The sequence below is a fragment of the Plasmodium sp. gorilla clade G2 genome (genome assembly GCF_900097015.1).
Source record: "Plasmodium sp. gorilla clade G2 genome assembly, chromosome: 12".
Lineage (NCBI taxonomy): Eukaryota > Apicomplexa > Aconoidasida > Haemosporida > Plasmodiidae > Plasmodium > Plasmodium adleri (nom. inval.).
Window position 1 is genome coordinate 1,714,657 of NC_041704.1, and position 19,781 is coordinate 1,734,437.

Consider the following 19,781-nt stretch of genomic DNA (forward strand, 5'->3'; position numbering starts at 1 on the left):
TTTTCTATTTATATTAAATATAAATTCAAGTTTTTTTTTTTTTTTTTTTTAAATAAATATATCTCTATTATTTCATTTTTATGATATAATTTTTAATTTTTTTTTTATTTCTAATAAACATTAACTTGTATAATATATAATATTAAATAAATAAAATATTTTTCCATAATTATTTAATAAATAATATTTCTATAAATATTTGAAAAAAATGCTTTCAAAAATGTTGGTGATTTTTAAAAATAAAAAAAATATATGTAAATACATACATATAATTATTATATAAAATATATAATACTATATATATATTATATATATTTATATATATTATTATATAAATATATATATAATATATTTATAATTTTAACCGCACATATTAGAAAATGTATTTTTTTATTATTCATAAATAATATTATAAAATAAAAATACATTTATTTTTTTTTTTTATTTTTATCTTAATATTTAATAATTCCTAGTTATTTTTTTAAAAAAAAATCAAAAATTTTAATTATTTTTTTATACATTAAGTAAAAAATTATGAGACAATATATTATTAAAAAAAAAAAAAAAAAAAAAAAAAAAAAAGAAATTAAAAAAAATATATTATGTACATGAAATATTATATATATATAATATATATTATATATATGTATGTATTAATAATAGCTAAAAAGACCTTAAACTTTTTGACTTTTACATATTTCATTGTATTCTTTTAAGGCATTTTTAAAAAACGTTGAGAAGAATACATATATAGAATAATGTTCTTTATGAAGAATGTATAATGAATAATTTATAAAATAATTATTTTCTAAATTAAAATTACTGTTTTCATTTATTATTTTTCTTATATATAATACATCTGATAATTTATTAAAATTTTTTGCACTTATATCATCATTTATTTGATTTTTCGATAAATCTTCATTTTGGCTGTTTGAATTGCTACTATTATTATTACTATTATTACTATTGTTACTATTATTACTATCATTACTATCATTACTATCATTACTATCATTACTATCATTACTATAGTCACTGTTTTGACTATCATCATTATCACTTCTACTATCTTCACTTTTATGTTCTGCAGTGGGTTCATCTCTTTCGTTTTCTTGATCCATTTCACTTTGCTCGTTCTTCTCAAAATTGAACTCATCGTCAATACATAAAAATTTACCTTTTCCTTTCTTCTTATTATCTTTATCTTCTTCGTCATCAATACTTTTTTCAAATGAATTAATATTTCTACAAGAAAGTTGCTCTTCATCCTCTTGTGAATTTCCATTTTCTTTTTCCTCAGATGTGTCATTCGTAATTTTAATATAATTGTCATTTTTTTCAAATTTTTTTGGGAAGGCACCTTTATTATAATTATTACATGATAAAATATTGGATGCTTCCTCATCGAGTTCAATGTTCATATTTAAAAAGAAATATATAAAGTGACTTACAATAATATAAAACAAACTATCATATATGAGATCTATTTTGTTTGAATTGTGTATAGTATCTAAAATTTCTTTATCCAAAGATTTAATAACACGTATATAAAGTCTAATAACACATGCAGGTATTTTTAATTTATATATAAAAGGCATCATAAATGTTAATTTGATTAATAATGTTTTTACCATTTTTTTATCAATCAAGAAAAAGAAAGAATTATTTTTATAACCTATTAAATAATTTGCTATAGATTTTATAGAATAATTAAATAAATCTAAATTATTTAATACATTCAAATCTGATGTTAACTCTCTTTGAAGATGACATATCATAATATTGAATGATACAAAATCTAATATAACATTTTTAATATAAAATTTATTTATTTTAATATCTGAATTAATTAATTCATGACATTTTTCATTAAATATATCTGGATAATAATAATATTCAGTTAATAAATATTTTATTAATTTAAAACATGAACTTTTTATAATAAGTTCTTTCGTTCTCATACCTAATTCATATATATGATATAATATAAAATTATGTATACTAATATTATATAATTCTGTTTGATTGTTTATAGTATAACTATAATATGAAGAAGTATTACATTCGAATGTTAAATTTTTTAAATTATTATATACAAATTTTAAAGCATAATATTTGATACTATTATAACCTTTATAATTTTTATTATCATTTATACAGCTATGTTTTCCAATAATATTTATTAATAATTTTTGTAACAATTCTTTTAATAAAACAGGATAGCTTTTTAATGTATTTGAAAAATTAAATAAAGAAAATACTCTTTTTATTAAATCTACAAAAAATCCATGTTTCTTTACATCATGAGAATTATGATCCATATGGAGATATTTCTCATCATTATAATAATTACTATTATTATTATGATCATTATTATCATCATCATTTGAATAATCATCTCTTTTTTTTAATTCCTCAAAATCGTCTTCTTTTTTATCATTCATATTATTATATATTATAGCTGTTTGTTTAAGAGCCATAAAAATACTATTATAATTATCATCATCATAAGCTTTTTTTGGAGAAAGGTCTTTTTTATTTACTGTTAAAAATGTACACCAAAATTCATAATTCATAAAATCTGCATTTTCTAAACAATAATTATTTTTATTAAAAAATATATCTTCTCTTAAAATTGGAGAAAAATCTTGAAATTCATAAATAATTCTGAACACTCTAATGATAGTTTTAAATTTAATATAATCTTTTAAATCATATAATATTAATAAGTCCAATAAATATTTTAATGGTAAAAAATGTAATATTTCCATAATCTTTTCATTCTTAACTAAATAATGTAATGATAAATAATAAAATAAATTATTTCCATTTAATAAATTGAAAAAAAATATTAATCTTTCTGTATGATATTCACTATTAAAAATGAGTTCATTCATTTGTTTCTTCTTCTTATTATTATTATTATTATTGCTATTTAATTTGTTACCATTTGGATCACCACCTTTTTTGTAATTATCACTAGAATTCTCATTATCTTCATCCGTATCTGTATCATTATAATGATAATCACTATTATCATTTATATTATAATTATCACTTTTGTTATCATCACTACTTGAATAATAATTATGACTTCTCCTACTTAATCTTTCTAACATATCATTTTTATCATTTAAAATATGTTCATATTTTCTATTATTCTTATGATAATAACTATTATTAGTTATGGAAGCACGATTTGTATTATCATTTATGATAAAGCTTTTATTTATATCATCATTTTTATTATTATCCATACAAATACTTAATTTATTATTTGTATGTGAACCGTTTTTTATATAAGACCTATTAGTGTTCACATGTTCACTATATTTCTTTTGACTTTTCATTGAAAATTTTTTGTTTGTTTCTTTTTTTTCTAAAAATGAACTAGATAATATACTACGACTACGATTTCTATTAGTTACATTACTACTAGTTTTTCTATGGTTTTTTGTGTTTGTTGTTCCCATTTTAATACTTTTATTTCTTCTTTTATCTATTAAATGATTTGATATATCATTCATATCCATATATGATTTAAGAAATTTTTTTTTATTTAAAAAATTTTCTACACTTTTTCGTTTTTCTCTTTCTCTTTCTTTTTTTATATTATTTGTATCAAGAATAATATTATTATCAATAATTTTGATATTTATTTTTTTTTGTCTTTTTTTTAATTGTCCTCTACTTTCTAGTTTATTTAAATACTCATTTAATAATTTATTTAATTCTAATTTATCAGAACTCATACTCATTTCTTCTAACGTAAGCATAATAACATTTTTTATATTATTAAAATTCAAACAATAATGAAATGTTTTTCTATATTTATTTATATTTCTTTTTAGATTATCTATAGAGTTACATATATCATCTAACTTTTGATCTTTTACACATAAATAATTAAGAAATTTTTTTTTTTTAGTTTTTTTATTTTTTAATATATTATCTAAAGTAAATAAAATATTGTCAATAAATTTTAAATTCAATTGTAATTTATCAACAATATTTTGAAAGTATGAATTTTTATAAATATGTATTAAATTATTAAAATTAAAGTTATCAAATTCTGATGTATTTCTTTTTAATTCATAATTATATTTTAAATTTTCTACAATATTACTTGGATTAAAAAAATGGTTCATAGGTATATCATCATTATAATTATTATATAAATGTTTACGATAATCAAAATGTTCTTCTTCATTATTTATATTATTATTATTTTGGTTTTTATATATATCATTCTTTTCATTTATATTATTATTTGAAATATTATCAGACTCTTGAGTAATATAACTAAATTGATTAAATATAAAATGTGGTTTTTTATCTAATAAGAAAAAAGATTTCTTCTGATAAAAATATTTTGCATACTTTACATAAGAATAGGAATGACCAAATATATATAAAATACACCATGTATATATATATATTAATTTAGTTACTTCATTTAAAAAATTTTCTATTTGATTTATTATTTTATCTAAATATTCTCTTTTATATTTAAGATTACTATTATTATTTATATTAATTAAATATGATTTAATATAATTATTATATGTTGTACATATTTCTGCAATAAATTTTAAAAAATAATAATCAAATTGGAAAATATGTTCTGAATTATATATACTTATAAAATATGATATAGTATCAATATTTTCTATATAATTAAAATCAATACTTTTATTTTTATTAATATTATTAACATTAAATGTATTTTTCATTCTATTTATATTACTTATTAAGTCATAAAATCGTTTTCGTTTTTTTGCTTTATGTAATATATCATTAAATATACTTCTATTAGTATACTCATTTGAATATAAACCATTATTCATATTATATTCATCTGACATTGTAGAATCTTCTTCATTTATTTTTTTATTCTTTTTTTCGAACCTTTCCTTGTTCATCTTTTTACTTTTTCTTTGTGTATTTCTTCTATTTGTATTATAACTATTGAAATTATCATCACTATATGTATTATTATTATTTGAACTACTACTATCATTTTCATAATCATCACTTGATTTGTTATATTTATCATTCTTATATGAATGCTTATTATGTCTATTTTCTTCAAATTTACTTGTATCACTATTACTATAATCCTCATCAGAATATGAATTAGAATTATCATAAGAAGAATTAGTTACATCACCTTTATTATATTGACTACTTGTGTAACTACCTCTACTATTTACATTTGAATGACCTAAATTAATAAAATTATCAACCTCTCCTTCACTTTCATTGGAATAATCCTTTTTATTAAAATGATCCTGATTTAAATTACTAACAACATTTTTATATTTCATTAAATATTTTATAATATTAAAATCATAAAATTTATTATCTTTTAAATTTCCGTAATTCTTTTTATCGAATGGATTACTATGTACTACCAGTTCATTATCATTAATACTGTCATCATTATATGAACTACTATCATTTAAAGTATCAAATGATTCCACATTTTTTTGGCTTTTGTTTTTTATATTTTCATCCTTTTCATGAATTCCAGGTGATGAATTAATGTGAGTAGAACTACGACGTTTTGATACATTATATATGCTATTATTCCTTTTATTATTATATTCGCATGGATTATGTTTTTTTTTCTTTTTTTGATCATACATATCTGAATCTACAAGAAGATTATCAAAGTTTAATAGTTTATAAAAGTTTAGATATTTATTAGATTCTATTATCATAATATGTTTATTAAAGAATAATCCTGCGCTTACAAAAATATGGAAAATTATAGAAATCTTAGTTACACAATAATTTAAATATTTAATTAAAGCAATGGCATTTTTATAAGAATGAAAAAAATTCGCATCTCTACTTTTTTTCTCAATATAATATAGCACATTTTTATGAAAGGTAAAAATCAGATAAGGATTATTAAAGAAATAAAACAAAGAATTAATTATTTCATCTGTATATATATTATCAAAATTAATATCATTATATATAATATCAATAAAGGAATGTTTATTACCTTTATTTTGATTATGTGAAATAAAGAAATTATTTAATTCTTTATTTAAAAAATCTTCATGATTTGGATTATTTTTCACACAATAGTTATTACTAAAAAGATTACTATTGACCTTATTATTATAATTATTATTATTATAATTATTATTATTAATAGTACTGTTGTTCATTTTATTTATCTTATTATTATTTGGAATGCTCTCCTGACATATAATTTCATTTCCAGATATTTCTGACTTTTCTAATGTTTTATTATTATTATTATTATTATTACAACTTGTCAATTCATTTGTTGACTTATTGACACATATATTATAATCACTTATAGAATTTTTTGAAGATGTATTATTAACATATGTTGTATGATCACAAATAACTTTTTCAGAATCATTATTAACTGTTTGTTTTTGTTGTTGTTCTAAATAATCGGCATCTGTTAAAGATTGTAATGATACTAAGATATTATCCATTTTATATTTTTTTTGAAAATTTTTAACAGCTGTATAAATAAAACTATTCATAGATACATCAAATATATTTCTAATCAAATATTCATTTATATATATATATTGAAAAAAATTACAAAAAATTTTGATAACTTCATTATCCATTAATTTATGTATTTTCAATTTTTTTAAAATAAAAAAATAACTTAAAACTTTATTTTTCCTTTCTTCAAAACCTTTAAAAAGAAAAGAATAAGAATTTTCATTTGTTTTATAATTTAAATCAAAATATATATTTTTTAAAAAATATAATAAGCATAATACATTAAAAAAATATTCAAAGGTTTCATAAAAATATGGCTCATCATCTATTGTTATATCTTTATTATCTTCTAATAATATCATTTCTACATGAGTATTATATAATTTAAAAATGTCATATTCATAAACATTACTTTTTAAATCATGTAAATTTATATTATCAAATATATTTGTAGATACAAAAGAATAATGATTTTTAAAGTGAGGTAACTTCATGTCTTTAGGATCTTTGCTTCTTTTACCTTTTCTTCTTACTTTATTATTATTATTATTATTATTATTATTATTATCATCATCATTTATATTTATATCTTCATTGTTTGTAAAATAATCATCTTCATAATTAAAATTACTATCATTATCTTTATCATTATTTTCAACATCTATAATATTTACTTCATTACTTTCTTCTTTAAAAAAATTCTTTATCCTTTCAATCAGATCCCTTTTATTTCTTTTATGATAAATAATAAAAAGCTTCCTACAAAAAAAAAGTAATATATATAAATATATATATGTATATATATATATATATATGTAATTCTTGAGAAACCCCAAATTTATCAACATTTTTATTCAAAAAAAAAAAAAAAAAAAAAAAAAAAACAGATCATATATATTATTAAGTACTATTTTCTTATTCTTTCAATTTTTTTATTTTTTTAAAATTACTTCATTTGTTGAATCAGTTCATTGAAAAACTTTTTAGAAAGCTCATTTTCATTTGCTTCAATAGACTCATAAAATCGATGAAAACACGATAGCATTTCTTCATCTAAAAAATAAAGGTAAATATAACATACATATTTAAAAAATAAATATATATAAATATATATATATATATTTACACAAAATTTCGCATAAATATATAATTATTATCATTTTATTTTATTTTGTTTCATTTTTTGTCCTTATATTATTAATTACCTCCATATTCTTTTAACTCCCTTTGTAAAATATTTAACAGCTTCTGTTTCTCCATTTTTTTCTTTTTTTCTCTTAAAAATATTGAATATTGAGAATATTCAATAATCTTTAATCTTTACTTTTTCTACTTCTCTTGATAAGGAAACTAAAATATATAGTCCTTTCTTCTTATAATAATTTTATTATTTTATTTATTATTTTTTTCTTTCTCCTTTTAAAATATTATATTCAAAAAAAAATTACTTTCATGGGAATTTTTTGAAACATATTAAAAAGAAAAAGAAAAAAAATAATTACATAAATAAATAAAATATATATATATATATTATGTAAGGTGAAAAATATAATATATATGCTTATAATAATATTATATTATAAATTCCCACATTTATTCTTAAAATGAATCTAAATTAAGTCAAAATAAAATATAAGCCATTATTTATAAACAAATTATTATGTACATTTATATATAAATATTTAAAAAAAATAAAAAATAAAATAGTTATAAATATAAAAATTTTATTTATTTTATATAATATATATTATACATATATAAATAAATATATATATATATATATATATATAATTATACACTTGAAATTTTATGAGATTTCTTTTTTTATAATTTTATATATTATTCATATTATATATATATATTTATATTTCATTTATATATTCAGGATATAATTTAAATATATATAATATATTTTTTTTTTTATCCATCGTAATATTTTAATATTTTTTAAAGTTATATATTTTAAAATAAAGAGCTAAAAATAAAAAAAAAAAAATAAAAAAGTATAAAAATATGTAAGTATTCAATTTTTTAAACATTTAAAAATACATAAGATTTCCATATATATAAAAAAAAAAAAAAAAGAAATAGTATATCTTATACGTGAAATATGAAAAAATAGCATAATTCCATAGAAATTTCTTTTGTCTTAAATTGAAAAAAATAAATAAAATATGAATATAATAATTTTAAAGGAGATAACTTAAGTAAATGTAATATATGCAATAAAAAAATTGCGACAACATTTGAATTATATATAAAAGTTTGCTATTCTTTTAATTTGTTAAAGGAGAAACAAATAATCTTATTTTGGGTACAAAAAAAAAATTAAAGAAAAGAAAAAATTCAAATAAAATAAAATAAAATAAAATAACAAAAAAAAAAAAAAAAAAAAAAAAAAAAAATACACATATACATATACATATACATATACATATACATATACATATACATATACATATACATATACATATATATATATATATATATAATATCACCATATTTCAAATATATATCATTACTTTCCCCTTTATTATTTAAAATCCTGCCAAGTCTTTATTATAAAAGTCAATTAAATTAGTAGTTTGATCTTTCTTATCAGATATATATGAAGGATGATTATATTTGGAATATAATTTATAATATTGTATATGCTTAATATTTTTTTCTTGTTGATCACTTAAAGGTATAAATTTCAAAGGAGGTGTATAACCTAACTGTAATTTTCTTGCTAATAGTTTTCTTAATACAAATGCGACTTTCTCTAATTTGTCTTTTATCATATCATGTGTGACATTTTTATTTAACAAGGAATATACAATTTTACACATGGATCTTGTCGATTTCATTTCTAGATGATGAATAGAAATAGACAAACCATTTAAAAGATAAAATCTAAAATATGAATTATTACAATTTAATAATTGTTCTAAATGTGTATGTAAAAGTTTCTCTACTCTTATTCTTCTTCTATTTACATGATATTTTATAGGATCTAATATATGATTAGCTACATTAGGTATTTTTTCTTTTATTATTTTTGAATTTTCTAATTTTTCTTTTCTTATTTTCATTCGTATTCTTGATACAATTTCATCATATTGATTCTGCTCACATATTTTTTCAATTTTATTTGAAAATCTACCTTCATCTTGATAATAAGGTTTTATATCTTCTTTAATAAGAAAGGGGTCATCATTCTGTTCATTATTATTTTTCTTCTTTTCTTCTTTACTTAATTTCAAAGAATTTATAATACTTTTCGCTTCTTTTACTGGATTCAGCATATTATTCATTTTGAACCATCTGATTTTTCTATCTAAATCACATTTTTTAAGATATAAATTATTCATATAATCATATTCCGCATGTGTTAAATCTTGATAATTTGATTTACTTTTCAAGCTTTCATAATCAAAAAGAGAATTACTCTTTTGATCGTTATCAATATTCATAAAATTATAATCATCCATATTATCATTCTTCTCATTTTTACAATATTCTTTATCCACATTAATATCATTTTTAGTATTACAATTTTGTATCATATTATCATATATATTATTAATGCAAGTATTATTAGAATTATCATCTGATAACTTATTCACATTTTTACTCATATTATTATTTATATTTTCCTTTCCTTGTTTTATATCAAAAAAGGGAGCATCCCAATTAATATTATTATTATTGCTATTATTATTATTATTACTATTATTATTATTATTACTATTATTATTATTATTACTATTAATATTATTATTATTATTATTATTGTTGATTATATTATCCGTTCTATTTTCTATCTCCTTTCTTATTAAATAATTATCAGCATCACTTGAAAACTCTAACTCTTTATCTTTTAACACATCCAAAGAAGGATTGAAAATTTTATTTATTTCTTCAATTTTTGATCTTTCTATAACATTTTTTTTCTGTTCATGAATATATAACTTTTTTGCATTCTCATTGATACAACTATTACTTGGTATATTTGTTTTTATTCCAACAATATCAGAAAGCTGTTCTTCGATATCATCATTTTCTATTATTTCTACTAAATCATCAGAACCCTTATCTAAATATTCTTTCTTCATATTATTAACACACCAATATAAATGCTTATTTTCTAAATCTTCATATTTCTCTTTTCTCCTTCGTCCTTTGATTGTTCTAAAAAAAAAAAAAAATTTCTTTCTTGGAGACAAATCAATGACCTTCCCCAGTTTTATAAGACTAATCATTTTAAAAATAAAAAAAATTAAATATGAACAAATGAAAAGAAAATATATATATATATATATATATATATATATATATATTTCGAATTGAAAATGGATATGTTATAAAAAAAAAAAAAAGAAGAAGAAGAAAGAAGAAAAAGCCTTTCTCTTTTTTTCTTTTTTATACTTGCTAATTTATTACTTTTACTTATATAATGAATACACGCATATATATTATACCATATACTTAATATATATATTAAATATATATATATTAACGCATATGATATTTAATTCATCTTACATTTTTAATGCGTACTAAAAATGTATATAAAATTAATTATATATATATTCTTTTTTCCACAAAAAGTGAAACGCTAAATATTATACTATATAAATATTTATACAATTTTTTTTATCTACATATTTATAACTAATATATTTGAATTTTTTCCTTTTTTTTTTTTTTTTTTTTTTTTATTTTTTCTTATTTTTAATTAAATATAAGATATTATATATTATGTTTAATAATTAATAACATTATATATATATATATATATATAATATATTTTTGTTATGTATTATTTCACGTGAGGTTTTTTTAGACGTATATATAAATTTAAATTAAATAAAAATAAGAACATCTATGTGTAAGCAGCAAAATTGAGTTTTTATTAAAATTCATACATAATTATATATATATATATATATATATATTTATATGTGTGGTAATAAATTTAAAGTAAAAATGTATTGATCAAAATAAAATATAAAATATTAATAAACGATTATTATATCATAATAGTAAGTGTAATATATATATATATATATTTATTTATTTATTTATGAATTAAAGAAAGAATAAATATATATATGAATAAATTCAAATTCTTAATTAAGGAGTGAAAAAATAAATATATGTGTATTAATTAAATATATTAATTAAAGTGTGAAAAAATAAATATATAAATAAATAAATAAATATATATATATATATATATATATATATATATATATATATATATATATATATATTAATTAAAATATATTGAGGTGGAAAAAATAAATTCATATATATATATATATATATATATATATATGTTGAATGAATTATTTTTGAATGTCGTAAGATTTGACTATCTTTATTTTTCTTATATTCCATAAGGCTTTGATGTGTCTTTCTAAATCCTGCTCGATTGCATCCAATTCTTTATCCTTCATATTTTTCATATAAGGAATATTTAAAATTTCAAGATCATCTATGTCCTTTTGATTTTGAACATTTTCATTTGTCATATCTTTATTATCATGAAACATTATATTCTCATTGTTTTTCAATATATCAGATAATTTGTTTTTATTCCAATCTTCTACATTTTGGAATGTGTCATTATTTAATCTTGTATTATTCAATCTTATATTATTCTTAAAAATATAAGAGTCATTATATTCGATATGATTATCGTCACCATTATTATTATTATGTGTATGATCAATAGTAATATCATTCTCTATAGGATCTATAGTACCGTCATTTTCTATATGATCTGTAATAGTTTCATTCATAATATTATCAATATTCACATGCTTTCCTATTTTTTCAATAGTATTATCATTTACCATGTTATTTTCATACAATTTGATTGAATTAAAATTTGAAAAGATATCATAAATGTCATTATTTCCAAAAAACATATCATTACATATATTATAAGAATTATCAATTTTGTCCTTCCATATATTTTTATTTATATATATACTTTCCTCATTTTTGTTATTTGTTTTATCACAATTATTATAATATAATAAATCATTTTCTTTATAATTATTTTCTTCTTTCATCTGTATATTATAATTTGATGTATTATAATTCGTAACTGTAGTTTGATCCACATCATTTTGAATAGTATATTTGTCAATGTTATTATTATTGTTATTGTTACAATTTGTGATATTATCATAATAATTGTATTGATCGTAATCTATTGTGTTCTGATTAATTTCTATCGCATCATCTAGAATACTTTTTATATTCAAATGAGTATTATATTCAAATTCATCATTTTCTTTTTCGTTCATATATTTTGGAGATATGTTTTTATTCTCATGAGGAAATGTATTCAAACTATTAACATCTATATCATTATTATTCATATAATTCCTTTGAGGAGTTTTATAAATAATATTATTCATATTGTTCATATTATTCATATTATTCTTACTATTCATTATATTTATATTATCATTATTATTATTATTATTTATGCCATTTCCAGTATACCCTATCCAGTTGATGGTATGGTTTCCTTCATCACATTTTTCTACATAATCCTCCTTGACATAAAACATAGTATTAAAAAAAGATGCATTCATTATATTATCAGAAGATGTAGTAATTGTTTCCATAGTCTTATTGGTTTCATTTCTCATATTTTTATTTATTTGTCCATTGTCTTTATTCGATATATTCATATATATATTAACTTCTTGATTCATTAATTTATTACTTATGTCATTAGTTGTAAATAAGTTATTTGGACAAAATCCTGAGGCTGTTGTATTCGTATTTGAATTCATATAATCATTTATCATCTTATTATCATGGTTTTTAAAAGGAATATCACTAGATGAATTATCATTATTTTCGTTAACCTTTGGCAATCCATGATTATAAGTGGTGCCATAATAGTTTTGATAACCAATATTATTATTATTATTATTATTATTGAAATTATTGGTGATATTATAATTATTATAAGTACTACATTTATAAGCAACTTTATTATCATTCGGAAAATTATAATTATATATAAAATTATTATCATATGAAATATTACATTCATTTGAAAAAATATTTTTATTCTCCATATTAATCTTATATTCCAGAGAACCAAATAAATTATTACCTTGACAAGTTTTATTCTGATCTAATATTATTGTATTAACATTGTATGAATTCCTATTTTTCTGGTAATTATTTTCTGCTAAAATTTTGTTATTCTCTTTTTGAGCAATATGATATTTATTCATCTCATTACCAAATGAATTACTACATGTAAAATTTTTTTTAATATTTTCCTTACTCTCATTTTTTTTGACTTCTTCACTTGGTTCGATTGAATTTTGATGTATCTTTTGTAATTCTGTTGTATGAAACTGTTTTTGTTGGTTATTGAGAAAATACGATGTATTCTTTGAACATTTTAAATGAGAAGATTTGTAAATATTTTTATTTTTACCTTCAAGGAATGTATCTGCATTAAATGAATGGCTGTTTGTAAATTTTGTTATGTTAGAACTTTCTGCACTCATAATATTATTATTGCAAAATTGATTAAAATTAATATTATTATTATTATTAATATTATTATTAATATTATTAATATTAATATTATTATTATTAATTATATTGTTAATTTGGTTACTTTTATTATTATGATTTGTATTCATATTAGTATTAGTTTTCTTTTTATTATTATTATTATTATTATTCTTGTTATTGTATTGTTTGTTTGCTCCCATATTACCTTTATTGTTTGCATTTCTATTATTATATTGCCTGCTCCTATTAGTTGGAATATTTATAAAGGTTGTACCTTTGTTCGACAAGTTTTTATTTATCATATGGTTTGGTATATTTTTGGAAAGTGTATTACTGGGTCCAATTAAAGATTTTTTATTGTTATATTCGACTATATTATTATCATTATGGATATTATTATTTATATTATTTATATTATTTACATTATTCATATTATTCATATTATTTATATTATTCATAGTATTCATATTATTCATATTAATGTTCATGTTAAAATTTTTCATATTTCCAAAACTTTGTGAAAGATTATCTGGTATTAAAAACTGCCCAGTTTTTTTGAATTGTATTTTTAATTTCTTAAAATTAATACTAACAGTTTTTTGTACTAATTGAAAGGTAGAATATAAATTTGATAATTCCACAAAAGCATATCCATCTTGTCTGTCTATATTTACTACAAAACCATTATCTAGATGTAAATTTATAGTATCTCTTAATTGTATATTTGAAATGTCTTCACTTAAGTTAGATACATAAACACTTCTACCATATGAATTATCAGGCCTTGTACTTATATCAAATCGTGGACCTATATTAACTTTTTCATCATTACTTTTTGAATTTTTGTTCATTTTATTCATATTATTATTAGTACTACTACTACTACAGTTATTATTATGATTATCCTTCTTATCATTATTAGAATTATTCTTCTCAGTTTGTATCCTTGCTTTTTTTAAACAGTCCATTATGGAAATACCCATGTGGTATTTTAAACAAAAACGGCATTTCATAGGACAATCATTTCCTCTATGTGAAACGTTATGACAATTAGGGCATACGAAAGAATTATTGGGACATAATGGCATAGGATGATCTAATGAATCACAACTTAAACATAATCTTCCTTGAATAAATGCTTCCAACATTTGTGAATTATTTAATATAACTGGTCTCTCTATACTCATATTTTCGTTTAAGTTTTTTTTTGAAACGCTACTATTAAAAGCATCTTTTTCATTTGATGTATTATTCGTATAATTGACATGAACAGAATTATTTACACCATTAAAAAAATGTGCTCCATTATTATTATTATTATTATGTATAATGTTCATATTATTATTTATATTATCTTGCATATTTGATTTTGTCACAACCAGAGAAGTGTTAAAACTTGGGGCATTTTCATATATCTGTGATGCACTATTCATATTATTCATATTATTATTAGTAGATCTATTTGTATCATTAAACATTTTTGTAACCATATTATTTGGTACATTTATATACGTTTTATTCCCAAATAAATTAATATCATTTATGTTATTCCTACAAGAAGAAATATCCTCTATATTTCTCATTTGAAAATTATAAGGTACTTTATTATTCTCATCCTTCTTTTCATTCATATATGTGTACTCATTTGATACAATAGAATTCATATTATTTATTAAATTATTATGTTGTGAAATATGTACACTTAAAATATTCCCATTATCATTAATATTATTATTACCTTTAGTATTACCATTAGCATTCATTTTATTATTATTAATATCACTATTTGTATTATTAATTATATTAGATCCCAATTTTTCCTCATCCTTTTGGTCTACACTATGATATATATTATTTTTCAAAGTATTAAATGTATTATTTAAATTAGGTACATGATTTTTTTTTTTATTACTATATTTTTTGTTTGTATCCATATTTTCCTTTTCACTTATATGTTCAATTACATCATTTATTTCTTTTTCTCCTTCTATAAATGTTTTGCTTTTTTCTATATTATTCATCATATATTTACTACCATCAACTGATATGTTATCATTTTGATTAAAAAGAAATTTATCTATATCATCTGGCATATCATTTTTTTCTTTTAAATTATCATTCATATTATCTACCAAATTATTATTTTCGTTTGTACTATTATTCTTTGATATATTAAAATTAATAATTTCATTTACATTTTTTTGCATTAAACGATACTTATTTGTATGAACATGAATATTAGAAGTATCTTCTCTGATATTATTCTCATTCATAGTAATATGAGAAAACGGAGTGTTTTTAAATATATTTGTGACATTTTCAACATTATTATTATTATTATTATTTATATTATTATTATTATTATTTATATTATAACTATTTATACTATCATATAGAGAACAATTCGTTCCATCATTTATACATTCACTTTTATTATTAGCATTATTTTTAGTTTTATTTTTATTATTTTTCTTATTCATATATTTGTTCCTATAGTTCCTATTATTTTTATACTTGGTATTATCATCGTTTTTATTTTTATTATATTCATTATGATACATATTATCATTTGTAGGTTTTTTTAAATTATCACCATTAATTGTACCCCTATCATTTATATAATTATTATTATTTTTAATATTTTCTATGTTTTCACTTGTCTTATGTATATTATTATTTTTATAATTGCTTATCATTATTTCAGGGTTTATATTTTCAAAATCATTTTTTTTAATAAACATTTCATCTATATTGTATTCATCTGTCCATCTTTTATAATTTTCTTTAGCTACATGATAATTCTTTTCCTCACATCCCAAATTATTTGAATACATCATATTATTATTCATGTTGTTTATATCCCAAGTGTTATTCATATCATTTTTGTCAGAAACAAAATTATTTAAATAAAATTCCTCAGATCGTTTTTCATTTTCTCCTTCAGATAACTTACAGTTAGATAAAGATACATTCACCTTATCCCATATATTCGAGTTATTATATACATCTTCCAATTTATTTTCAATACATTCCATATTTGATTCATCATTATTATATACTCCTTCTGTTTTGTTCTTATCAATGATATCTAATGAATTACATGTTTCTTGAACATCATATCCTTTTTGTGTAATAGCACGATTGTTGTGAGTATTATTATAATACATAATTTTATTTTTCTTGCGCTTTATTATTTTATTACTCTTAATATAATTATTATTATCCCTACTTTTAGCATTATCAATATTATTTATGCAGTTATTATTATATATATCATCCCTAGTACATCCTATATTATCATAGTTTGTATATATTGCTGTGTTATAAATGTTAGAATTATTATCAACTTTATTTTTAAAATTTATACTATCATTATTACTATTATTATTATTATTATTATTATTATTTTTATTTTTATTATTATTATTGTTTATTGAACTAATATTCTTTCTATTTAATGGTATATCTATCCTATTTGTTATGGTATTTTCTAAATACCTATTACCCTTTTCACCTAAAAATACTGTATCCTTATTACTACTTTTAGGAGTATATTCCTTCGTTTCATCTTTCAATAACATATCATTATTATTTTTATCAACCAATTTAAATATAGTTCCATCTTTATTACAGTCACCACTTTTTTCTTTTACAACATGGGAGTTATTCATATTTATTTCTTCATTTGTAATGTATGCCATCTCATCATTACTTGCTTGTCTATTCTTTGAGTATTTGTAACTTTTATCGTGTATATTATTTGATAGTGTATTTTTATTCATTCTTTATTTATAATGAAAAGGAAAAATAAATATTTATACGGCTATACAAAATATATGCATATATAAATGTAATATATATATATATATATATTATAAAATATTATTATATATTATACGAATATATTCATATCTTAATTTTATGGCTACATATAATTGTAATAATATATATATGTACATATACATATTGTATATATTTTTCAATATATGTACAGGAATGGCAAAATTGGTGTATTTCTTAAATAAAAAATTAAAAAATTTTAATTTCATATAATTATGTACAAATAAAAATGAATAAAAAAATATTAATATATATACATTTTATAAAATCATAATACTCAATCCATTCTTATCTCTATAAATATCTTCTTAAATTGTTTTCAATATATATATATATATATATATATATATGTGAATAATATAATATTTTTATGTGTACCAAAAAATCTAAAAAGAAAAAATATATCTTATATTTATGAGTCTGCACATTAGTAGTTTTTTTAATACATATACAATATTACATAAAATGCTACCATTTTTTCTTCAATTTTTTTATATATTACATTATATAGAGATATTCCAAAAGTTTTTCTTTACTAGACAATATATAAGTTATAAATTTATTCTATTGGGTGATAAAAATGTATAATAATAATAAACAAAATTGATATATATTCTGGATTAAATTTATAAATATATATAGAACTATATATAAATAAGTGTTCTAATGGAATACCTCAAAATTATTTAGTCAACTCATAAGACATATATATATATATATATATATATATATATATATATATATATATATATGTATGTATGTGTATATATATGTATATATTAATTTTATGTATAAAAATTTATTCCAAAGAAAAAATTAGGAAGTTTCATACATATATATACATACTTCTCAAATTGTATATACTACTATAAATTATACTTGAAAATAATTATTTGTAATTCGTTTTATATTACATATATAATATCATAGATATAATATATAAGCTATTCTCCACATACATGAACATTTACTTTAAATTTATGATATCATATAAAAAAATCAATAAGCACTTTATATATATAATAATAATTATCTAATTATTGTAATTATTTATTTAATGTTAATTTTTTTTTTTTTTTTTTTTTTTTTTTATGAGTCTTTAAATAGATAAAGCAACAACATATATAATAATACAAGAAATATATATATATATATATATACTTAAATATATTTCATTGAAATATATATTTTCATATTATTAAAGCTCAATAATAAAGTATATATATAAGTCTTAAAATTGAAGGTCCTATAAAAAATAAATGAATATAATAAATTAATTGACATAAAAAGTACTCATATAGATATGCAGAAAAAATAAGATTTCATTTTTTTCAATAAAAATAAAATATATACAATATTATATATATATATTTATATTTATATTAATCTTTACTTTTTTTGCTGTAAAATTTTACATTTATATTTCATAATTCATTTTCAGAATCTCTCAATAAAAAAATATAAATATTAGTATCTACACATTGTCTGTACTTATACATTAAAAATTACAAAATTTAAGCATTGTTAATACATAATAATTATATTAATTAGTAAAAATAAAAAAAATTATCTAAAGATATTTGAATGAACGTAATATTATTTTTTTCTCAAAAAAAAAAAAAAAAAAAAAAAAAACAAAAAAAGTAAAAAAGAAAAAAACATATATAGATGTAATTACTACATAAATACATGCATAATTATATATATATATATATATATATATATATATATATATATTTTTTCTCCTAATATTTCAGTTAAAATACATTTCATTATGAATTTTAGATTTAATCTAAATATAGATAAAATATAAATATTACGCAAAAAAAAAAAAAATGGACAAAAAAATAAAAAATAAAATAAAATAAATTTTTATAGAAATATAATCTCAT

At 18.1% G+C, this 19,781-nt stretch overlaps 3 protein-coding genes across 3 annotated transcripts; all 3 read right to left on the bottom strand.

The window, feature by feature from the left end:
* Positions 1-674: 674 nt before the first annotated feature.
* Positions 675-7,764, bottom strand: PADL01_1241400 (conserved Plasmodium protein, unknown function; the record flags this gene model as incomplete). Its single annotated transcript, XM_028683388.1, has 3 exons — positions 675-7,263; positions 7,455-7,557; positions 7,710-7,764. 3 exons carry the CDS (start codon positions 7,762-7,764, stop codon positions 675-677), a joined length of 6,747 nt encoding a protein of 2,248 aa, XP_028539571.1.
* Positions 7,765-9,041: 1,277 nt separating this feature from the next.
* PADL01_1241500 (conserved Plasmodium protein, unknown function) lies at positions 9,042-10,748 on the bottom strand (the record flags this gene model as incomplete). The annotated part of the gene is made up of 1 exon (XM_028683389.1): positions 9,042-10,748. The coding sequence occupies one exon, from the start codon at positions 10,746-10,748 to the stop codon at positions 9,042-9,044; it is 1,707 nt and encodes a 568-aa protein (XP_028539572.1).
* Positions 10,749-11,837: 1,089 nt separating this feature from the next.
* Positions 11,838-17,831, bottom strand: PADL01_1241600 (RNA-binding protein, putative; the record flags this gene model as incomplete). Its single annotated transcript, XM_028683390.1, has 1 exon — positions 11,838-17,831. The coding sequence occupies one exon, from the start codon at positions 17,829-17,831 to the stop codon at positions 11,838-11,840; it is 5,994 nt and encodes a 1,997-aa protein (XP_028539573.1).
* Between the last annotated feature and the right edge of the window lie 1,950 nt (positions 17,832-19,781).